The 24,772-nt window shown below is 39.5% G+C and overlaps 2 protein-coding genes across 5 annotated transcripts; one reads left to right on the forward strand and one right to left on the reverse strand.

The window, feature by feature from the left end:
* Nucleotides 1-1,836: 1,836 nt before the first annotated feature.
* On the forward strand, nucleotides 1,837-7,361 carry cmc1 (C-x(9)-C motif containing 1). Its single transcript, XM_029504392.1, has 4 exons — nucleotides 1,837-1,934; nucleotides 2,295-2,387; nucleotides 5,753-5,843; nucleotides 5,981-7,361. Exons 1-4 carry the CDS (start codon nucleotides 1,916-1,918, stop codon nucleotides 6,099-6,101), a joined length of 324 nt encoding a protein of 107 aa, XP_029360252.1. The 5' UTR covers nucleotides 1,837-1,915; the 3' UTR covers nucleotides 6,102-7,361.
* azi2 (5-azacytidine induced 2) lies at nucleotides 6,883-20,035 on the reverse strand. Of its 4 annotated transcripts, none has more exons than XM_029504390.1 (8): nucleotides 19,901-20,035; nucleotides 17,907-18,137; nucleotides 17,067-17,183; nucleotides 16,766-16,871; nucleotides 13,566-13,699; nucleotides 13,161-13,225; nucleotides 11,877-12,001; nucleotides 6,883-10,147 (listed from the first exon to the last, which is right to left on the reverse strand). In XM_029504390.1, exons 2-8 carry the CDS (start codon nucleotides 18,123-18,125, stop codon nucleotides 9,708-9,710), a joined length of 1,206 nt encoding a protein of 401 aa, XP_029360250.1. In that variant the 5' UTR covers nucleotides 18,126-18,137; nucleotides 19,901-20,035; the 3' UTR covers nucleotides 6,883-9,707. The 4 variants fall into 4 exon arrangements, with proteins under 4 accessions (XP_029360250.1, XP_029360251.1, XP_029360247.1 ...); XM_029504391.1 differs by having other exon boundaries at nucleotides 16,772-16,871; nucleotides 17,907-18,142; nucleotides 19,901-20,034; XM_029504387.1 differs by having other exon boundaries at nucleotides 17,907-18,142; nucleotides 19,901-20,034.
* Between the last annotated feature and the right edge of the window lie 4,737 nt (nucleotides 20,036-24,772).

Consider the following 24,772-nt stretch of genomic DNA (forward strand, 5'->3'; position numbering starts at 1 on the left):
ATAAAAAATAAATTAAAAAAATCTCACAAATCTCAAGATACAAAACTTCACTTCTTTGAAATATTGTTCAATTCAATTTGTCCAGAGCTATAATTTTTCTTTGTGACCTGTAGTCCATACTTTATGTAATAATTATCAATTCAAATGCATAGAAGTTTATCACCTGACCTGTGCAAGAAGCACGATTGTTAGAAATAACATATGTGATGGCGATTAGACTAGATCACAGTGAGCCAGCAGGAACTGAAAAAGAAGCAACTAAATACACTTCAGACATTATTGTTTATACTGGGATTTTTCCTACACAACAATAATAAATGATAAAATAATCCTTAAATTAATATAATTGTTTTCACAATGGCAGCAAATAATGGCAATGGCAATAAAATTCAATTCAACTCAACTCAGTTTAAAGCAATTGTATTATACAGTGGTAAATCATAACATATATAATCAGAAGGCACTTTACCATGTAAAGACAGGATAACACAGTATTATGAAATATTGCTGAATTATCTCATAAGGAACCCACTGACAGAACTGGTGTCAGAATAAGAAGAATGAGGATTGAGAAGAAAAGCCAAAAGGGAGCGAAGACACATGGATTATGATATGTAGCCAACAGTCAGCCCACAGTGGCTGATGAACTAGCAATATTCACAAGAGCATCGAGCCCAGAAAGAGGGGCACTATGGTCTGTGAATAACTCAACCTCATTTATGTATTTATCCTATCACAACACAACACACAGTAAGGAATGTCCTTAGGCCTGGGCCCAACTTATAAAGATGTGTCTGAATATTATCTGGCTAAACAAAACTTTGATTTGAAAGTTTATTTTGAACATAAAACTTCATACAGCTTCTACCCGGAAGCTGTGAGACTGGCGAACTTCATTTTACACATTTTACACTTAGTACGTTGTTGACTTATTATATCTGGTGCTTCCTGACCTGAGTACAAACTACAAACGAACTTTTTTCTGTAGATCGCTTTTATATTTGCAAAGAAAGATTTTCTTACTTTCTAGTGAAATCTATTGTCCACCCCCATATGTATTCTTTTGCAGAGACTCATTGATTTCAGACTCACACCAAACTTGCTCTGCACTTAAGTAAATTATTTTAATCACTATTACATTTAGAAATAAAGTTTATAATAATAATAATAGAAGTAGTAGTAATAGCAACAGCAATGATAACATTAACAATAATAACAATGGGGGTGATAATAATAATAATTAGAAGACGAACACCTCCGTTTTTCCAAAAAGACCTGGTCTGCCAGTATGTCAGTCCTGTTTGGGGAGGGCGCTCTAAAAGCCATTCTGAGGAAGTGAAGGGGGTACAGAAATGCTGCTGCATGCCTTCCTACTCTTTACCTTCCCTGAGGTTTATTGGTGATTGCCTTTTTACTACCTGCTTTGGCCCTTTTCCTTATGTATGTCTGACTAGTGTGTTATTTTTAATGTTTTTACAGTTTTTTTTTACGTACTTTGTTATGTATTTTGCGGTTGTATGTAAAACTTTAAGCTATTCAAAATATATTGCCTTGTAAAACTGATTATGTATTTTGCCTTTAAACTTATCCATAAATCTAAATCTATATCTAAGAAAAATAATATACGCTAAATAGCAATTATTGATTAGAGGTGTCCTTAATATTAGAATGGTGCAGTTAAAGTGAACTGAAACAGCATCAGCTGAGTCTCCCTGATATTACATGCTTCTCATTGGCAGCTCAGGTGTTAGCTCAGATTCAATGCGTTTGTGCGCCTCCTCGGAGACTCTGGGACTTGTAGTTTTTTTCCCCCTCGCTTTAGCGCCTCCGTATTGCGTCAGCGGAAGTGTTTCGAGCGAACGTGAGCCAGGTCACATTGGCTGTGTTTGGTAATGTTTTGAGAAACGCCACCGTGATGGAGGCAGCTAACGCAGGTATGAATGTCTGTGCTGTCGCTAATGTCCTGCAGTCTTAGGCTTTCAGGTTAAAGTGCTCTTTGTCCCGTCTGCTCAGTCATAAGTGGACTCCTGAAGCTAACGTTAGCCGCTTAGCTTCATCTAAAGAGCCTAGCTCTCTGTAAAAGTCCTTGCACCGTCATTAACATGTCCTACAGATTATAGGACGTGCTCACCTTAACATAGATTATTAATGTTGAAGGCTGACCCGAGGGAGGATGGTGAGTTAAAGGTGTTGCAGGCTCCACATTAACATTAACGGGACTCGATATGGGGCCGCTGCTGCTGGCCGTCGTCCTGGTGGGTGATCCGTATCTTTCTTTTCGCCCGCCTCTTCAGAGGAGATCCAGCTGAGGCACGTGGAGAAGGATGTACTGATTCCCAAGATGATGAGGGAGAAGGCCAAGGAGCGCTGTGCCGAGAAGGTTCAAGGTGTGTGTGTGTGTGTGACAGAAATTGCCCTCTCTGTTCCCCTCCCATGAGTTCAACACAAAACACGTTTCATTTAATAAAAGCAGCCTTGTCCTGGTTTTGTTTTTACATTTTCTGCTCGACTCAGCAGCAGAAATTAAAATGTATAGATGGTGATGATGTATGGATTTATATCATGAGTCACCTATCACTCCCGATGTAATCAGTATTTCTTGCTTAAATTATGAAGCAGGTAAACAGACAAAATATTAAGACTGGATGTTAAAGAAATACACTACAACTATCTACAACTTTTAACAAGGCTATAAAGTTGTCTTAAAAAGTCATGCGTTTCAGATAAAACTCAAAATGAAGCATTTTGCTAATAAATTAACATCGTATTGGTGTCTGTTTTTTACCTTTCAATATTACAAATTCAATAGAATGAAATTTTACTCAAGCTGCTAGTTATTTTACTAACATCTACAATAATCTACAGTAATAAGGTATTACTATTCTTCCTCGCACTCATACTCTTTTTCAGTAAACAATTCAGCTGCAGTTTCATCAGACCACTAATGAAATGAAATTTTAACGCTAGTGTTGTGCAACTGAAAGCCATAAAAACCCTTCAGTTTTAACAGTTTGCAATCGGAAGTCCTCTGAGACGTTTTTTTTTTTTTTTTTTTTTTTTTTTTTAAGGCGTATTTCATACCTGCAGGTGCTTCTTGTTAGTGTAGTGTTGTGGCTGTAACCCACACCTTTTGTCTTGTGTCTTTGTTTTGTGTTGTCTCGAATCATTACGTCCGTTTCCAAATAGCTTTAGTTAGTTAGTTATAGCCAAAGGATTGACACATAACACCAGGAAATGTTTGAATGATGTAATGATGTATGTGCCAGACCAATATATGATTTGTTATTGATTCAAAGATGGTGTTTGCTAAGAAAAATTTAGGTTAAGAAGCTCTTCTAATCATAACTTAGGACAGGTTGTGCACGTGTACAAGTCATTTCAAAGATCACGCAAAACAAAACCCTGCCCCAACATAAATTCTTGCATTTCGCTGAAGAATAGAGTTTAAGAGAAAGTGATAGATAAAACTTCATAAAATAAATTTGTTCAGTGAGTTAGAGATTTGAAGTGATAAAATTCAGCTGTCATTAGGACACTGCCACAGACCAGCTGTATTCATTTTCATTAATACTTTCCACGAGAGGATCTTTGTTCTGTCCAGGTGCCGGATGATCTTTTAACCTTCATGCGCCTCTTTCTTGCCCCCCCCCCCCCCCCCCCCCCCCCTTTTTTTTTGGCTAAACTGTTGATGCCACTGTGATCCTCTGCTTCTCACCTGCCTCCACATGTATCATCCGAAAAGAGGAACATGCAAAATGACGTGACCCCAGCTGCCACTTACTCTGCATGGAAGTTGTGGCTGCAGCTTTGCTTGCTTAGGTCCTTTCTGCTGAAGCAACACATCAGCTAGATAGTGACTAGCTTATGTGGTTTCAAGAAATCAGATGGCAGCCAGTGTGTACTGTTCACATAGGGAGAAAGTGCAGATGCAGCTCGGGGTGGTGGGACAGACAGTGACTGTGGGTAGTGGAAACCCCCCTCACATTACTAGCTTCTCGTCCCACTCATTTCACACCTCCATCCTCCACCCTCTACCATCTCATTCTGTGTGTTTGCGTCTGCACTGGGCTCCCGCACGTGTGTCTGTGATTGCGTTTCACAAAGAAAAGTGGAAAAAAAAAAACCAAAACAACAAAATGAGTATGTTTTCCTGTGTTATCTGTCTCTGCATGTATGGTCTTTATACACCCCATACTTGTAAAGGCTTTCTTGGTGAAACAGACGAGCCCTACTGACCTGCACCCTGTGATTTGATTTTTCTGATTGCCTTGATAATCTATGTCAATACTTGCCCAAACCTTGACTGACCTTGACACGGTGACACTGACTGCTGAGCAAGACAGCTGCTTGAAAATATGGTTCAGTACATGTGGGTCAGATTCTCCAAATTCAAAATCTGATTGAAACATATCTCCTTTGACAATATGTCTAAGTTACTGTTTCACTACTTTTTCATTCCACTATTGAGGCACAAAATTTTGAGATTTAGTTTCTGCTATATCTAATTATGTATTAGAGGCTGACACCTCCTATCTTCCTCTAAAGGTCAAATCGCTCTACCCGTTCAAGCTTCTGGCTTCTGCTTTCTTCAAACTGTCGAACCGCACTTCTGTATCATTAAAAATGGCACACAAAACAGCTATAAGTGAAGGTGGCGCCATGCTTTTTATTAGAGGGGTCCCTTCTAATCACAAAGATTAGCCTTTGATGTAGCTGTGATCAGAAAGGCAACCCTCTGCAGCCCTTAGTACCATGGGACAGGGATGAGGCGTTCGTTGATTAGATTAGTCGCACTGTTGTGCTTCTCTAAATTGGTTTTGCAGTTGGGTTTTTCACAGCAGCACCCTGATGAAAGTGTCTGTGTGATAGCCATACTGATGCCATTGACATAGGCAATTACGATGACAGTCTTTTTTTTTTTTGAAGGGGACATGGGAGGCCAGTGGTTTTAATTAAACCCTTAAGAAAGATCTTGCTAATAAGGTGAAGACGCAGAGCCCTCAGCACCTTCTTTACAAGGAGAACCTTGCATGTTTAATCTGGAATACACTCGTAAAGAGGGTTAAAGGGTGAAGGTACGCCCCGGTCAGGTCACTGGTCTATCGCAGGGCTGACATATAGATAAAAAAGCCATTTGCACTCAGACCTACGGGCAAGAGTCACCAATTAACCTAAAAGTGTATGTCTTTGGCCCGTGGGTGGAAAGCAGAGAGAACTCATCATGTTGTGCCTGTGATTTCAAGAAACACCATGCTTCTGGTCTAGTTATTGTCAATAACCCTGGCCCCATTGGGCACAGGGATCAGTGAAGCATAATTCAAACGTAATTCTCAGGGAGGGTTAGGATGGGATTAAGACATGTTTATATTTGTGGGTGATGGGCTCAGTGGTATAGAGTCAGTTTTGAGACAGCTCGACCACAGACACGACCACTTTGTGGCTAGAACAGTTGAGTTAGTCTTTATGTGAACAAGGAAGGGTGAGTTTCAGCTTGATAAGAGGCTTGGCAGCCTGACCCGGGAACAGGTTCCTTTTTGTAGTGGAGTGCAAACATGGGGCCCATCTTGGTTAGTTTGGCCCTTGTTGTACTCTAGGATTACATCATATGAGCTTTAAGGCAGGCTGATAATAGATTTGAAGCAGGTTTTATTAATACAGTTATGTTTGAGGCTATTTATATGTTGAGCCAGTTTGACCACATTTCCACTAATTCTTCCCCTCTCTACCACCTATTTTTTCAACCACCCTGCAGCTTTCGGTAACTGCTGCAAAGAGTCTGGTTTCCTCATGGTCTTCAAGTGTCAAGAGGAGAATTCAGCACTGAAGGAATGTCTGACACATCAGTGAGTATTTTCCCCTGCAACACTCAGACACCAAAGTGTCTTTCCGTCTGTTATTGCACCACATGCTATCTCACAAACACTTTGTACGTAGGCTTGCTTAATCTCTCCCGCCTTTGCTAATTTCTGTCTTCCATCAGCTACAAAGACCCTGCGTTCTTCGAAGAGTGCAAGCAGGAGTACATCCGAGAGAAACTGGAGTTTGAGAGGACAGGCGTCCCATCAAAGAACAGGAAGCAAAAACTTCCAACTAGCATGTAACTTACAACATGATGACATCCAGTTAACTTTCCTACTTTTGAAGGTGAAGGCACTGAGGCTCCAACCAGAACCTGCACTAAGTCCAACACAGCAAGGATGCAATGTTTTATTTAAATCTGTCTGTGCCTAAAAGTGTGTTCATATAATCAGAATGATGATTTTTTTTTTTGTTCTGTTTAATGGCCACAATTATTGCATAAGAATTATCTTTTGCAGTTGATTGAATCAGCAGGAATTTAGATTACATTACAATGAGCTCTTTGATCAGAGGGCAGCACTTGGGTGGTGCGCACACACCTGAACACTTTATGTGATGTTTATATTCTACATTTAGTGACAACTCAAGTGGTAATGAAGCATCTGGCTTGTTGCCCGACCCCATAGTGTAGAGTATCACCCTCAGAAGGTTTATGTTCACATCCGGAAAGAGACTCGTAATTTCAGGCTTGAAGAGTGTTTGCCAGATCTTTAAAATCTAAACAAGCAATGAGTTGCTTAATCGGAATGATCTGCGTACATATTCAGTATGACGATGTAAATAATATGTGGGAGTAAAGACAATATCGGTGGAAAACGAGACCAAGTATGAGTCATTCATGGATACATTTCAATCCAGATGGTTTGACCTAAGCTATTCAGGTGTTTTTGCATCCATTTCTTCATTTTCTGGTATCTTCATCTTGATTTTGATCGAAGCACAGTGCATCATGCACTTGAACACACCTTCAGGTCATTGCATTCGAAAGTAAATGGAAACTTCTTAAGATTTTAAGATGACAGTTTACTTTATTTAGTTCCATACAAACAGTTTTGATAAACCAGGTTGAAGTGAATTAGTCTACACTGACAACAGTGTAGAGCTGAATTGACTTTTTAAGTTTATTTATTTTGCACAATGATAACACAAAAACAAAAGGCAAGAAACAGTAACAAAAGACAGTGCATGGTAGCCGCAAGAAGCCCAAAAGGCTTACACAAGGCCACTACCTATATTGTGCAAAGAAAATTCACAAGATTAGACACGAGTAACCATGATACAGAAACAAAATAGCAATAATGAAATTACCAATAAAATGAGAAAAGAAATAAAAATGAATAAAATAGAATTTCAAAAATGTAAATGTGTATGTGCACATGCGCCATGTATATAAATGTGAATACTAATTAGTGAGCTTGGCAATCAGAGCTACCCCTAAACTCTTCTTGTATGCGTGAAGAGAGGAGAATTGTATGGCGGTATTAAATTGTTTATTCCAAAGACTTGTGCCCCTGTATTTTAAAGAAAACTGACCAAGGGCGGTACGATACTGAGGAGGACGAAGGCTAGTTAATTGTCTGGTATTATACTTGTGTAATTGTGAGTTGACTTGAAAATATCCAAAGTCAATTTGCCATCAAATTAAGTTGGCTCATTTTCTTAATGACTGAAAATTTGAAGAAAAGCGCCATTGACTGATTGGATACGTCGTAAATTTTAGTAATGCATTATATCCAGTTCTGCATAATTTTTCCTTCTTAGGTGACAACTGACTAGATTAGGCAGGTAACTGAGATTGGCTGATTAGTTAAATCATAATAGTCTTAAGATGTTTAATTGCAAATAAGGCTGGGCAGTGCCCATGCTCAATGTACAGTGAGAAATTATAGGCGGACCTGTCAACGTCTCAATGTCTATGTGAACCAGAGGCTAAAAAAAAAGTCATTACCTGATTATCAGTTTATCTTATTAAACCATAGAACCTCATTGCTCAAAATATATGGAGACACAGCAACTTCACACAGTCACTTCCTTTCATTCATTTAATCGATCATATTTACAAACAGTCTGAAGTGCAGTAAATCTAAAATATAATCCATATCTACTGTACATTGCATTTTGGTTTGCAAATCGTTTACAGAAGTATGAAACTACTGCTGTAAAATAATTTCATAAAAATGAAGAAAAAAAAAAGTTAGAATGAAACAATGAGGAAAATGGAAAAACTAAAACTTTTCAAGGACCACAGGCCTTTGGGCTTTGTGGACTTATTCAAGTCACAGCTCACATTTCTTCAGGTCAATACACTTCTCGTCTTGCTACCATTGCAGACAGCTCATATGTAGATCACAAGTCTTGGGCGTGGGGGGAAAAAAAACAAACCCAAAACAAACTAAAACAAAACTAAAGGGTTTGGAGTGCAAAACCGCATCTGGCAGATTACTGAAGCCCACCATTTACATTTATACAGATATGCACAGTCTCCTGTTTGTATTGTATTCTATTCTTAATGGATTTTCTTTTGTACATCGTTCATCTTATACTGAAATGAAAAAGATAAATCGAAAGAGAAACTCCCCTCTTCACACAACAGCACAACTCATACTGCTAAACAGTGTCATGGATTAACATCAGCACAGAGTTTAGATACACTTTCTATTGTTCAAAATCAGGTTTCAAAAATACAGTACGGGTTTATGGGTTCTATTCCATCAGTCCTTCAAATTAAAAGTCCTACAGAAAAACGTCCAACAACGCACAACCTTACACATACATGTCCCTTTACAGCACGGCAATGAAAATATTATGAGTATTGTTTGATAGTGATTCTGATTAAATTACGTGATAACAGGCAGGTTTACAGAGGTTTGCACAGAGTTGTGAAATTTCAGTTGATTAGTTTTGTAGTGGCTGAAATATTTTGTTTTAGAAAGCAATCCATTTTAAGATTCAAATGATTGTTTGCTAATCATTACACAATCACTTTAAATGTCCAAATAGTGTAATTGCATTGTCAAAAACGATTTGGTAAGCATAGGTAGACTGACAGCTTATTGTGATGATGACCCATAATGACTGATGAACGTAAATTTGGAAATCAAGGTTTTATTTGGTAGCTGTTAAAATTTGGATCGACAATCTGTGATTATCCTACAGTTACAGTTAGTCTGTCTCCATCACAGCGCAGAAACAAACACATCAAGTCCATTTACCTGGACACCTCCACCACATGATCATGAGACAGACATATCTTGTATACTTTACAGTGATCAAACGCAAAAAGACTTGCATTGGAGGGAATACAGTTTTACAAATTCTACTACTATGTATCCACCTGTGGCCCCTGTGATCAAGGGCCACAGAAAATGGAGAAAGAGGCCCTTTTGAGCCCTACAGGGTTCATGATGACGAGATACAGATACAGGCGAGCAAGAGATGCCCACACCTTCATCTGCACAAACAGGCACACTGTTTGATGTGTGTATATACACACAGAAATAAAAATTGCTTGTGTGCGTGCATGCCTGCACATGCTTATACATGTGCATAAAAGGACACAGACATAGACAAGCTCTCCTTTGAGGGTCTCAACTCATCTCACCTCATCAGTTTGAGGAGGAATATTTAAGTTTACAGAGTCTTGACCTCAAAAAGGCTTCTTCTGGCTTCAATTAGATCCCACAACCAGCAGGTCCAGTCCAGTCCAGCCCAGAGGAGTGGTCTTATCAACTTAAGGCAGGTTAGGTGGTAGCTATGTGGCAGGGTTGGAGTGTCCATTCATTCATCTGTTTACCATCTAATTACACACTACTTAATCATCTATCGTCATTCTTCAATTCAAGTTCCTCCTAATAGGGCTTGGTCCACTCACTGTTGGGAGGGCTCCTGGGACTGCAGTTTCCCATTGAGCATGAGGAGTTGGACGTAGCAGAGTTTCCCTCCCAAAATATGGCGTCACTGGGCTTTGGGGGACTGGGAAAAGATCTCGAGCTCTCATCCAGGGAAGCTTGGTTCAGGGGAGGGGGGGGCAGGATGACAGAGCAGGCACTGCCCCCAACCATCGCCTCTCCTGAACAGCTTTGTGAGGGCCAGGGTCCATTGTACCAGCAGTCCTCCTTCAGACTGTCTGGTGGCAGGGTGCCTGCTGGGCCAACAACAGGGGGGCAGGGGCGTCCGGAGCATGAGGGCAGTGGGGGGGCACTAGGAGGGCGAGGCACTGATGCCTGAGCAACTGGGTGATTGTTCTTCTCCACATCATCGAGACACTGGATTGGAACTGTTGAGGCAGCTAGAGACAGAAGGAAGAGGAGGGACAGAGCATAGTTTGGATTAACGGGCAAAAATTACATTTCCATTGTATATTGATACGGCAACACTACCACATGGAGTGGGGTTGGAGAGTGTTACTGAGCTAAGCTCTTGTGTAACAAAATATTTGTTGCTAAACACCACTAGCTTTTTAAAGTATTTTTCAGTAAAATCAGATTAATAAATAATTGGAAAATTCATCTTATTGAGTGCACTTAAAATTGCAACTTTAGTACTGAGAAAGTGGCGTAAATGATAGGCTTTCTCTGTTGATAGTGAACATGAACCTAAATACGAAAGCCATGTCAGAAATAGAGATTATGCATTATGCTTGCTTTGAAATGTTTCATATTGCTGATATGTTGGGATGTGTGAGGTTTTTTGGTGCTTTAACTTTATCATGCCAGCCTGTTAAATCCAATTGGTTGTATAAGTTAAGCTATCATTTCTGTCCTCTGATAGCTAAAAGAGGTCTTATTTTGTGTTTGGCACAATCGCACCTCTGTACTTATGTACGTGTGGATTAAGCTTAGATTTCTGAAGAGATAAAAATCTAAGGTGCGTTCAACACTGCCTGATCCCTGACTAGATAATAGGCCTTGCAGTGTAAAAACAGGAGAAAAAGTAAAATCACACCATGGCGCAAGGTACACGATGCGCACTAAAACCTCTGCTCCATGTAAATATCCAAAATAATCATGCAAAGCTCAACAGAACAAAGGATAATCAAAGCAACCTCTATGCATAGACCAAGCCACACAAATCAAATGTCTTAATCTCTCACACACATCATTGCTTTGCTATCAAATTGTCATCATGAGTGAATAATAAAGTTTAAATAGCAGTATCTCCGCTCGCTTTTCCCCGCTACCTCTCTCCATCCACGCACATCTATCCATCCATCTCTCCCTGCTACTCTTCCATGAGAGGGTCTCCTGAGTCTAGGATTTGAATAAAAGTGATTCCAAAGGAGGAACATTAGAAAATTACAGATGCACAATACGACTGAATAAATACATAGCTCTCCCTCCTCCGCTCTTTGCCACTCCTTTCCCCATTTCTCTCCATCTATCTAATGTAAGTTACAGGATTACCCTCTTATTCAGTGGAATAAATAGGCCAAGATTTATTTTCTTGCCATATTTCGTTCTAATTTTCACCTCCTGGTCTCCTTCCCTGACACTCCGAGGGAATCGACAACAGAGGTAATCTCTTCTAGGGTAGAATACATCATGGGTGAGGGAGGCGGGAGGTGGATAAACCATTTCATGATGTCTTTTGTCAAAGTGTTTGAGCACGAAGATAGTATCTGCAGTTGTATCGCACCCTAATGCAAATTTTAACAAGGAGCAGCAGGAGAAATCTTTGCAGTAAGTAGTACGTGGTTAAAAGTCTTCTGTAAAGTGAGGAAAGCTAGCAGCAACTCCATCTTTTCACTTATTTTAGCCACATTAGTTCCTCTCTTCAAAATCTTTTTGGACAGACAGAGAGGGAAGCAGGGAGCGGGGCTCACTTGCCCTCTTGAGTTCTAACCTGTGAGAGATTATTATAGAAGGGTAAAGGGGACACAGGAGGCTGCCAAAGGGGAGCTGAGAGAGTGTGAAATGGCAGGAGGGGGGCAGCACTAGTAAGTTAACACACACACACACACACACACACAAATGGAAAGGAAGCCTGGTCTGAAAATATTTAGCTGTTTTTTGTCTTACCTAGTCTTGTCTCACTGATCAGTGGCCTGAGCCGTCTGATCAGGCCTGTTTGGTGCTTGAGCTCTGAATGCAGACGAGTGACTTCACAGCGCAAAGCCTGGCACATCTGCTGCATGCTCCTCTCACTACAGACCGACAGAAAATAAGATGTGATTATTGTTGTTGTGTCATTAGATGATCATCACGTTCAAGGCATTTCTTCTTTCCCATACAGCCTGCGTTCTTCGAAACATCCAAATGGCAGACAGAATCTTTTGTGGTAATGGATCATAAACTGTTCGGCATACTGTAGCTCATAGTTCTCTGTTATATTGTCAGAGGTATTCAGGAAGCAATTTAACTTAACCGATTTGTAAAACTGAAATGTATAAAACTGATAAAAGATGTGAATTTGGAATGAGATTAGAAACCTGGTCTGTTAATCAAATCGCCTTCATACCTGGAGGGGCTAGTTAATAGAATGACTTCTTTGTGATAACAACTTTGCACTATGGTTTGTATCTTTGGTGACACTTTTAATACAGTCACTAACTGTGAAGATGAGTTTCACAGGTGATGAGGATGTTCAGCACAAGTTCACATTACTATGGTAAATTTAGATCTTTGACTTGCAAAGGAAAAACACATTATTTGCTACATTACCAATAATACCATTTTTGACAATAGGGGCAGCCTGTATTGGTGTTAAACCTCACCGTACCATCAGTATTAAAATGGGGTTGGTTTGCTGAGGCCAGCAACACCTACAAACTGTCCTATCCACACCTCTGGTAAAGATGCAAAATCTCATCAACACTTTGTGTCTTAACTTGGAACACCAGCTTCAAACAATAAAAAACATAGAAAGAAAAAGTGTGAGGAAAAACTTAATCTGTTTGTACTGCTAAAAATTAACACCCGGCAACTGCTGACATGAGAGGCAAATTGAATGGACCGAAAAAGTATTGTCCATGAAATATGAGTCAGGGCTAATTTATATTATTTAGATTATCTCAGTGAAAAATGAGGGTTATGGGTCTCAATCACATCCGAATTCGACTGCAGATCAGGAGACATTATGGAGACAGAATTAAACTGTGTAAAGCTACACCATCCTCTAGTGGTGATAGAGAGCAACTACACACACAGTCATATCACTGTTAAAGCACACCTTAACTATCACCTTTCTCACATGACCCTCATTTTGGTCATAAATGTTTTAAGGAAACAGTTTTGCGTTTGATTACTGAGGGCTGGACACTGAACTGGCAGCCACTCTGATTAATCATTTATAAAGCACTCTACCTTGGAATATATTTAGCCTCACAGGTCAAGTCCGAGTCTGGTCCATTAAGGCCATGGGGTTCCTCCTGAAAGACAGTTCAATTATGCAAAATAGAGAATGGAGATGTTTGAAGTTATAATAAATAAATAAGTAAATCAATCAATCATTAAATAACTCAGGACTCAGCCCTTTCAGCCATACTTCTGCCTGCCTCTTTTCTATAATCCTTTCTTTACCCCCCTCCTTTACACTGTCACTCTGTCTCTAACACCTCTCCTCCATCATCTTCCTCTTTTCTTGTTACACCACACTTCTCCAAAAGTCTACCACTTTTCATGTTCTCCCTGGTTCTTATTTTCCTCTCACCCCATGTTTTCTTTGTCCTTTTCGCACTGTTCTCTCTTTTCTTTCCAGCTTTTTCTTACCCCACTTCTTTCCAACAGTCTGCTGTTTTCCAGTGTCACTCTCTCCAGCTCCTCCTGCAGTTTGTGGATCTTTAGTTCAGTGCTGACCCTGTCTACTTGCCAGTAGTCATGCGGACTGTTCAAGCTCTTCATGACTGGACACACAGGAGAAATAAGAAGTTAGATAGTCACTATTGACGAGTGAATACATTTTAGATTTAAATATTTTGTAGACCTTTTTTAATACTTAAGATGTTCAGCACTAGCTCACCATCATCGTTTGTTTTAGTCCCCATTAAACTGAGGTTTGAGTCTGATTTTTAATTATGCGATGCAAATGTTCTGTACAGACTAAATTACACAAAAGCAATGAGAAAACAAACCAAACAGCAGACATAGAAAATGCTATTCCTAATAAAAACAATTACATTCAAAGATGTGAACATTTAAAGGCAATTAAATTGGTTCAATGTCTATTACCAGGGAATTAATGTGTTATGTGCATGGTAGGCTATTCCTGAAATCTGAAGCAATTAGTGAAGTGAGGTTATTCAGCTAGTTAAGTCATTTTTAAATAAATTTATACCATTGTTTTTCTTTCCTCACAGAGTGCACTCATATGTACTCTGGGCATCAGCAGTGATAAAACTCAGAGCAGATTGGGGTACAGCATCAAAGGCCGTGAGAGTGATAACAGAAGAGTGTCTATGCGTTTCATCATCACAATCCAGGACAGGCAGAAAAACGGCAGGCTCAATTTCTATAAAGCAAGCCAAGTTTCATCTGTAGTTTTTTTTTTTATTGAATCAGTACTACATAATATTATTATATGTCGTTTCACTCTAAAGAGCAGCAAGCAACTATTTTTAAAGACACAGTGGAAAAATGGCACCCTGAAAAAGGAAACAAAGTTACATCCCCTGTTTGTGCTGTCTCTGTGTTCTTTTTTAGTTCCCATTCTGGCAGTGTGTTTGTTAGCATGTACCAACAACAGGTGAGATGGCCTACTGCAGTTTGCTTTCTGGTGAAAGTGACCCTCCAGAATTTCCTCCACTCAAGAAATATTTTTTGGCTAAAAGATCTCTGACAAAAATAAAGATGAGACCATAGATCAGAGGAAAGGGGTACCGAGGGCCACTGATTCAAATCCCTGTCAGATGGTCAAAGCATTCATAAAGGTTTAAAAGCTTTTACCGTCTCTGTCAGTGTCTGGTCCCAGTGATAAGGCCAAGACTGAATTTCTTACTTTACCAAGATGCACATCCCTATGAGCTGCTGAAGTCTCCAGTTTGCCTCTGAGCTGGCTTTTGTTCTCATAATGTCTACATAGTGTGAATCGATTTGAGATCATTTAGTCTAGGCCTCATAACATTAGTTAACATGCTGTTACCATAGTTGGGAAAATGTCCTTATCAATAGCTAACTCATTGTTACATCACACTAGATGATTACGACTGGACTGATCATGCACACAAGGTAACTCTATTCATTTGTGTCTTCTGTGTGTTTAGTGGCTGTTTTCACCAGGCATCGTAACACCTTGCTTGGAAATGAAACCCAAAAGGGAGGGGGAGAGGTGGCCAACAATGAAAATTTTTCTTTAGTAAGGCTGCTGGTGGTCTCGTTCGACATCTGGTGGCTGAAACAACCACTTACAGACCATTGAGTGTCACAAGTTCAAGTGCCTGTTATGCAATGGCACTTTTAAGAATGGTATATTATTAAATATCAAATATTATTATGGCATATTACTATAATTATTATTATTGTGTATCTTACGGTCTCCTTCTGTTGACAGGTTTTGCATGCAAAATGATTTCAACAGACATGAGTAACCAGTATATACACTCACTGACCACTTTATTAGGTACACCTGTTTAATTGCTTGTTAACACAAATAGCTAATCAGCCAATCACATGGCTGCAAGGCAATGCATTTAGGCATGTAGACGTGGTCATGACAACTTGCTGAAGTTCGAAGCGGGCATCAGAATTGGGAAGAAAGGGGATTTAAATGACTCAGAAACTGCTGATCTACTGGGATTTTCACGGACAACTATCTCTAGAGTTCTATAGAGAATGGTCCGAAAAAGAGAAAATATCCAGTGAGCGGCAGTTGTGTGGATGAAAATGCCTTCTTGATGCGAGAGGTCAGAGGAGAATGGGCAGACTGGTCTGAGATGATAGAAAGGTAACAGTAACTCCTGTAAATAACTACTTGTTACAACCAAGGAATGCAGAATACCATCTCTGAACGCGCAACATGTCGAACCTTGAAGAAGATGCTACAGCAGCAGAAGACCACACCGGGTCCCACTCCTGTCAGCTAAGAACAGGAAAATGAGGCTACAATTTGCACAGGCTCATCAAAATTAGACAATAGATGATATTGCCTGGTCTGATGAGTCTCGTTTTGAGCTGCGACATTCAGGTGGTAGGGCCAGAATTTGGCGTAAACAACATGAAAGCATGGATCAGTCCTGCCTTGTGTCAACGGTTCAGGCTGCTGGTGGTGGTGTAATAGTGTGGGGGATATTTTCTTGGCACACTTTGGGCACCTAAGTACCAATTGAGCATTGTTTAAACACCGCAGCCCACCTGAGTATTGTTGCTGACCATGTCCATCCCTCTATGGCCACAGTGATGGATACTTCTAGCAGGATAACGCACCATGTCACAAAGCTCATATAATCTGAAAATGGCTTCTGGAACATGACAATGAGTTCACTGTACTCCAATGGCCTCCAGTCACCAGATCTCAATCCAATAGAGCACCTTTGGGATGTGGTGGAATGGGACATTCGCATCATAGATGTGCAGCCAACAAATCTACAGCAACTGCATGATGCTATCATGTCAACATGGACCAAAATGTCTGAGAATGTTTCCAACACCTTGTTGAAAGTATGCCATGAAGAATGAAGGCAGTTCTGAAGACAAAACTGGGTCCAGCCTTTTGCTAGCAAGGTGTACCCAATAAAGTGGCCAGTGAGTGTAGACTCTAAACTAAAATGGAAATACTCGATACGATTCATAGAATATTTTTTCTTGCTTAAAGAAAATATATGAGATGCTTTCCAACACACGCAGATATACACAAGCTAAGATAGACTACTAGTAGGAGTTTTGCTAAAACATAAAATAAATACCATTGTACCAGTCTTTTGGGTGCTGCTTAGTTAAGCAGAATAGAAAGCAGAAAGCAGGCCTCTGTGCTCTACCTGTACCTTGGCTGGTCTCCATCTCTGTCCTCAGCTGAAGCAACTCCAACTCTTTGGCCTGGAGCTGCTCTGTCAGCAACCTCTCACTCTCGCTCTTCTCCCTTTTCTGACAGAGAGAGGTAGAGAAGGATGAAAAGAAAGTCAGCATTTCATATTAATTTAGGAATGCATCAGCATGCCTAAAATTACAACCAAGGAACAATTTGTTACAAAAACTTTGTGCTTTGTTTTCAGGCTTGCAACATACACACACAATCTTTTTGCGGACTTGATGAAGATTTAAATTCATCAGTATACGCACCAGTTTCTTGAGCTCCATCTGCAGATCCTCCTTCTCTATATAGATACCCCTGTATGCACTGAAAGCCTTGTTCACATACTGGGGACCTTCTGATGGAGGTGCATCTGGCCTGAAGAGCTACAGTGGTGATAAATAAAATAAACACAAAAGACAAGAAGAGAGCTGAGATGAATTTCTTTGAATGTAAATATAAAGAAGCAGGAAATTATGTTCCTCCCACCACATCCTATCTTGATTACTAAATGCTGCAACAGATAAAACCAAAACTGATAGATGAAACAACTGTGGACAAGCTTTTCTACCCACATATTGTGCAGCATTTTCACTTTAGCCCACCATCTGTATTAAAACCATTCCTGTTTATACAGCTCTCTCTGCATTGTACGGACTCCTTTGTTTTCTTCAGGCCAATTTCAAGAGTCTTCTCTTCCAATATGTCGGGCTCCAACACATTGTTTGGCAGTGCCATGCTTTTCCAGACCTCCTCCATGTTTTTAGACAAAGCAGATTTATTTCTCATTGTTTTATGACTTTAACTATAGGCCAACAATATTAATGATGCTGGCATGCAAACTCTCCCACACACAGGTAGTTTGGGTTGAATTTGCTGACTTTTTCCAAACATTCTCTAAGCATTTTCTGGTTGTCCATAACTCTGACAGTTTGGGAAATGGAAAAGAAAACTGTTTTCATTCGTCTCTGTCTTGAGCTCAGACTTTATAAACCTTGCACTCTGGCTGTGAAGCCTTATGGATAAATAGCAGTCTCATTGAGCTAGTCTCCTCATATATCCTTGCCTCTGCCAAACCATCAATGTTTCCTGTCCTTTTACATCTTTACCTTATCCTCCAACTGCTTAACCCTCTTCCTAAGCAAGGTATTCTCTCGCTCTGTGTCCCTCAGCCTCTTCTTGATGTCCTCATAGGCTGTGACGAGGGCGAAGTGGGAAGCAACAGATTCATCTCCGGCACACACCGATACGGGACTCTCGCCAGCGGCGGTGAAGGCTGTCTCATGTTTGAGAATACAGATGTCATCCTCCACTGCCAGGGGCTCCATGCCTGCACAGGCCTACGCTGTAGCAGATGGAAGACCTGGAGATTATTTGAATTGCTTTTAATCTTTTCAGTGAGTCTTTCTCAATTTTTATATATGGCAAAGAGAAAAAAAATGTCTGTGGGCTAAAATGAAATAATATGCTTATTAAACCTAAGTTTTAACCTTGTACTCCAATGCATTGTGCAAAAAAGTTATCATCATCATCACATTTACATATGGGCATCTTAGGTGGTCAGCAGTCATTGTTGCTTTTTTTTCTAGATATCGTAAAGATCACTCTCCAGTCTAAGTGTCCTGAGGGTGGAACTTCGTATGGCCGAAGACAATTTGGATTTCAAAAGATTTTGCCCTCCTTTCTAGTGTGCTTACTTAATAATGATCATCATTCACTCTGACTCTTTCATTTAATTCACAATATATTCAACACATTACATATTTTCAACAAAAACTGGAGCAAATAATATGTTGAAAACACATTACAATCTTTTTATATATAAATCTATATTGATTTCAAAATATACCGTTTTCATCTTCAATTTGACATGGTTTACAAAGTATAAAACTACTTTTCATTGTCATAAAAGGTCATATGGTTGGTTATATTTAGCTTCATCATAACTTCATGAGTTAATTTTCTGTATGAATACAACAACCTGGATGGATCTGAAACAGCATCATGCCACATGCAGATGAGCTCCGGACTGCCATCAGCAAACAAACCTTACAATAACAGGTAACTTTATTGTGCAGACTTGACTCTGTACTCATATAGCTTATCTGAGGACTCTGTTTAGAAAATGTGACCCCCTTAGCTAAAACACCAAGAGAGGTTGGAAGAGAATCGTGCACACATCTGTATTTTACTGCAGAAGGAGTGAACATTTGTAATGGTTTCAAAGCCGCATCAGGTCTGTAGTAGTCTATATGAGATCTATGTAAATGCAAAGGCAAACTTTTGAATGTGCACATAGGAGAAAGGTATCATACGGAGGCAGTTACTGTGTTGGTGTTATCGGTTGGTCACAGCGCCCACTGAACCCCACACCCTCCTGGATTCATTTCTGTTTGTGGCTCGGCAGCAGAGACGGTGCAGGCAACGCTATCGATGATGTCAGCATGCAATGATGCAGCAAACACCGAGGGGCCAAGTTTTCTCAACATAGTTGCCTAAAAACTAAGTTTCAGCTGAATACCCCAAACAGGCTTGATGTTAGATCTGTGTCGTGGATGTAAAGCGAGAAACATCTTAGCTGACTTTCACTGACGACCTCGGGGCGGAAGACGTGAAAACGAAAGTGACCATAACAAATCAAAAACCAAAGTGCCTCTAAAACAGTACGCGAAGAGCAGCTTCATTTCGTTACACGTCCTCAGGTACATTTGACAGTTTGGCGACAGACAGGGCAATGGCATCTGTGGAAAGGTCATATATCGTGCAGCAGGCAAATAATATGCCCATAATCCAGATGTAAACAATCAATGACTCTAATTTGAACACGATGCTAACGTTGTACGGTTAGCTTCCCTCAGCTCTGTTGGCAGCCAACAACACCCAGTGCTAAGACAGCTCAGCAGTAGAATATAGGACAAAAAACATAATCAGTGCTCAATGGCCAGGACAATCCTAAAGACAAAACCCACAGCTAACGTCACAGAGGAAAAAAACACCCATTATGATGATATCGCTTAGCTAGCGCTTAGCTAACGTTCCAGGCTATTGGTGGCTAGGTGAAGTAAAAGCAGTCGGTTATTTTTCACCCTCGGCTAGAACTAACCGTGTTAGACGTCGTCTTCAATTAGGAGTCAGCTGACCACACGGGATTGTCATTTATTCTCTACAAAAGAAGACCTGTTTCTCGGAGGCAAACAAAGAGGCGATGTTGAACACTCGCACCGTGTCAGAACTGACAGGTGAGGAAACAAAAACTTCCGGGAGTCACTTGACTGCCGAAGTCCTTTCAAAATAAAAGCCTGGCATGATCCCAAGTAGGTGCGCGGCTGTGGTGAACTTGCTTGCAAACAGCAAAGGCGGATATGGAGGTAACACATTGTACATGATGTAGCTGGACAACGTGAAAGTCTGCGGGATTAAAATAACAGACTTAAAAACGTCACTGAAAGCAGTGCAGTAATCTTATATTAATTTGAAAGATCTGACCAAGGCAAGGTCCAAGGTGGACAACGGAAAGGGAGATCTAACAAGTTTCTTCTTCAAGTAGGGGAAATAACCCCTTCTTTCCCCCAAGTTCTACTCATGGACTCTAACACACAGCGCAGAGAACAAGAGAAAATAATACTAAGAGACTGAAATAATTAATTCCCCCGAAAAACTCTGAAATCAAATGACCGAGGGAAAGCTAGTCGACTAGGTTAAGCTAGTCAAATGCTGCTAACTTATTCATATTTAGCCAACGTCTGCGAACTTGCTAAGCAAATACATTGTATGTATCTGGCACAGACCGTGTAAGTACGATATATTGTACAATGGCATAAAATAAACATAAACAATGTACACAGTTACGAAACATAGGTTTGGCGTGTTTTTTTTTTTTTTTTTGCTGAACTTTCAACACTGATGTAGCGTTTAGCTAGCCAGCTAGCTAGCAGCAGCTAAACAAGCTAGCTAGTTTCAATCACATCAGAAACATGAAGTTAGACTAAATAATTTTGGTATTATGACGCAGCAGTTAAGGATTTGTGTCTTAATTATCTAAAATTTGGAAGAAAATATGGAGCAATTTCTAATGTATATAAAAGGGATTTCATATGTGCATTTATTTGCTTTTGTAACAATTATCTTGTTTTGTCTTCACAGCCAAAGCCAAACAGTAGAGCTGCTGATAAAGACAAATTGCTCATGCTGGACATGAAAGGTGAGAGAGCCTTGCTTTGGCACCCAAATGTTAACTGATAATTATTAGCTGATGATGTGTTTATAAACTGTAAAATGGCAAGTCTTTAGCATGATGAATTGATAGGTAAAAACACCATTGCCACATGAACATCCTTTCAGAATGTGCATCAAATTGAGCCTCCAGGCTTTCTCTCAGATGAAATCTTTTTGAAGGAGTCCCAGACAGCTTTTAAAAATAAAACATACACATTGCTTTCATATAATAGCTTTACAACACCAGGTGCTGTAAATTTGCTTACTGAAAGCTCATGATATCTAGAACAGAGGTAGCTGAGAAAGCAACACCAGTTTGTCTTCAGAAAGGCAACATTTACTGTGGTGGTGCTTGGCAGAACATTAAAGTTTACTCCCAGGGTATGTCTGTGTAAAATACAACACAATAACACTATATCTCACATATTTCCATTATTAATCACTTGAAAGGACATATGAGTAAGAAGTGTGAGATCCAAACTGTGAGCGCTTGCTATGGAAGAAGCCGCAAAGCCCATCAGTGACATGGCGCACAAAGAGAAAGCTGACATTTATATTTTGACTCATGAATCTAAGCACAACACATGCATATATCAATACAATGACAACCCTGTGACTGTGGCGTGCACAAGCTGTTTTGGTTTTGTTCTTATACAACCTGCTTTCCAATTGTAGGAAAAAGATTTTCTTTAATTGCTTTCAAAGCATCCATTATACAAATGTGGTTATTTTGTGTTGATTTCATTGTAGTGTTGTTAAAGGCCGAGCTGTTACTGAGAGAAATCGAGGAGGATGGAGAGACCCTAGTCATTGAAGGCCACAGGTCTGAGAGTCCAGCCAGCAGGGAGCAGCTCAGGAAGCTGAGTTCAAAGGCTGCTGCTCAAGGACACATGACTGATGGCTACCTCTGTGGTTTTATTGCACACATCAACAGGTCAGACAAATGACATAGGTAACAATGGCAGAGGGAAAGGGAGTCAACAAACAACAGGATTTAATGGGAGAAAGGGTTAGGGAGGGATGACAATTGACACATGTAGCCCTTTACAAAAGACAGGTAAGGCGATGTGTGTCACAAAGAGGATAAAAGTTTTTGACAAATGTTTGTGTTGTTTCTAAATGCTTGTGAATACAATTGTTCAGTGTTATGAGATATGCATTATTAATTCATTGTTCCTTTATTTTATCACTGTCTGTATGATATTGCCACATTTGGCACAATAATCGAGTTTATAAGTTCAGAATGTGGACCTAAAGTTTGATTGAAGCGTTAATGATAGAGCTTTACTCTTGAGGGAATATTGCAAATTTGAATTCCCTTGTTCAGTTTAATTACATTTGTATGTTTTGCAGTTGTAGCAGAGCAGTACAGATGAACCGGTAGCTCACTGACATTCAGTGCAGTTATGCTTGTTGCTTCTTGTTATGTTGAGTTGTTGCCTTTAACTATAGTGTGGGTCATTTACATTTTACGTGTCCTCCTGTATTCATTAACAAACTCTGCGGTTTAGGTGACCTTCTCTTGGACTGTAGAGCTGTTGGGCAATTAAGTGTTCTTGTTGTTTGTACTTCACTGTAGATCATCTTGGTTCCCTGAAACCACTTCCAGTGCTCTGATTATAACAATGTTTCACAGTCCACAATGCTTTTTAGTGCTATTGGCTTGAAGAAAAACTATAATATATATAAAAATGACAGTGCCATACTTTTACATCTGCAGGTCATCAAGGCATCCCTAAAATCTTATGAATAAATAACCCAAGTCAAGACCTTTTAAAGTTCATAAATACAGTTTAAAGTACCGGAGAATGATTATGACAGGCCAATCTCTAAAATGTTGTTGCTGTTTCTCAGTCTAATCCACACAAGAATTTCCTCCCAGGAGGTGAGATACATTATTTAATGAGGCGTTACTCCTCAGTTGATTTCACTGGTTAAATTCTAATAATTTATGTAGTGAATTCACAAAGAACCACTTTCATTAAATGTTTGGTTTGTGTTTTTCTTCTTTACGTTTTAAAATTAACTTTTAATTAATGTTAAAAGTGCACTCTATAATTTTACTATAACTTCAACAGTCTTTTTAATTTGAATATATTGGGCTTTTTACAAGAAAGATTCATTTACAGTTAATGATCTCAATGCGTGCTTCAAACTTAAGAGGAAGGAAGGCCAAAAGCAGTAGCAGTGAAAACAATCTGCTTAAGACCTTTATCACCTTTTAAAAATCCCCTTAAATGTTGGGCGGTGTTTTCTGTGCTCCCACATCATGTTTAAATAGTGCTATTAATTTGCCAGCATACAAGTCAGTTGATGAATCTCGAGAAAAGTAATTGTTGAATAAATTCCTGCAATGGTGAAAGTGACACACAGACGTCATTCAGTCCTGCCTCGCTCTGCTACATCCTGTCTAAAGTGGAAAAGTACCAGAGGCTGTTTGCTTCTCGAATGATCAAACAAGATCTACAGGTAGATGAACAAGTGTCAGAGTATCAATGTAACTAACAAACTCCCAATTAAAGTGTCTGCTGAACGATTAAGCCTAGAAGTTGACCAAACATTAACATACCAAACAGACTGACATAATATATGCAAATAAAATCATTGTTATGCATGTACTAGTTCAGTGCCCAAATTAAGTGCTTGTTCAGAGCACTTCTGATCTGTTTGCAAGCGTAAGCTCAGTGACAACATATTATAGACACAATGGTCACTAAAAACAAATTACTTTTACATTTGGCTTTAATCTACAGTAGTCACTGGGTTGTAAATACACCTTAAATTAAGTTTATTAACCATTCAAAGATATAACAAGAAAATATTTTAACATTTACAAGAATAAAAAGAATTGTTTCTTAATAAATAGTTTAAATATATAAAATACAGACACACTGTTAACATATGAATCCTGTAATTAGGAGGAGTGGTAAAAAAAAAAAGAAAAAAAAAAAAAAGAAAAGCTTTTGCAGATGCTGAATTAGTAATGACAGAAGTTGCAGATTGACTGTGTTGATTGTTGTGATTTTGTCTTAAAGTGCGACATGAATTATTTATGTTACAACCCATGTAATTAGATGTTGATGGGAAAAGACTACATTTGGGAAACTCAAGCACTTTCTGTTCTTTGGAAATGATTACTAAGTTGCTCAGGCCTTAATCACTTTTGACAATTCCAGGCCTTTGAACTTTTCAAACTGAGATGGCTGCTGCGGCCACCTCTTCATGACAGCTTATGACAGGGTGCCATTGCCCTATTGGGGGTATTTTCAGGGTTATGATTGCAGTTGTGATTTGTTTGCGTGATCATCTCATGCATATTTTCAATATAAACATCTGCTGCCAATAGATATGGACTGGTGGATCTGAATGTTGAGCTGAAGCACCAGTGGATGCTTGCTATGATCATTTTCTACCAGGTGAGGATGCTGTTTCTTTGCTAAAATAATCAGTTCTTGCACCTATTGCTTGTGCATTAGGCCCTCAGGTGATTATAATGGATAACAGCAAGATATTCAAAGCTAAATGAAACTCATTAAAGAGAAGTAATGTGGCTGAAGGTGGGATGATCACCCAGTTTTACCTTATATCATTGTAGACCTTGAGGTAGAACAGTATGAAAAAAGTAAAAGAACACAGACATTTAGAATAGTCTCTGCTTTGTCTCTTGGCAAAGTAGAACATATCCACTCACCTCTTATTAATCACTAGTAAGACATGTATGGATGGTGGGGTCACTGTATACCCTTTGTGAACCCTTTCT

The sequence above is a fragment of the Echeneis naucrates genome, chromosome 6 (genome assembly GCF_900963305.1).
Source record: "Echeneis naucrates chromosome 6, fEcheNa1.1, whole genome shotgun sequence".
Lineage (NCBI taxonomy): Eukaryota > Metazoa > Chordata > Actinopteri > Carangiformes > Echeneidae > Echeneis > Echeneis naucrates.

Excerpts from the sequence above, each read along its gene's own strand:
- cmc1 (XM_029504392.1), top strand. Across the intron at positions 2,388-5,752 it reads CTGTGCCGAGAAGGTTCAAG|CTTTCGGTAACTGCTGCAAA; the intron begins GTGTGTGTGTGT and ends ACCACCCTGCAG. Across the intron at positions 5,844-5,980 it reads AAGGAATGTCTGACACATCA|CTACAAAGACCCTGCGTTCT; the intron begins GTGAGTATTTTC and ends GTCTTCCATCAG.
- azi2 (XM_029504390.1), bottom strand. The coding sequence starts at position 18,125 with ATGGAGCCCCTGGCAGTGGAGGATGACATCTGTATTCTCAAACATGAG. Across the intron at positions 17,184-17,906 it reads TTAAGCAGTTGGAGGATAAG|CTCTTCAGGCCAGATGCACC; the intron begins GTAAAGATGTAA and ends TCACCACTGTAG. Across the intron at positions 13,700-16,765 it reads GGAGACCAGCCAAGGTACAG|TCATGAAGAGCTTGAACAGT; the intron begins GTAGAGCACAGA and ends CTGTGTGTCCAG.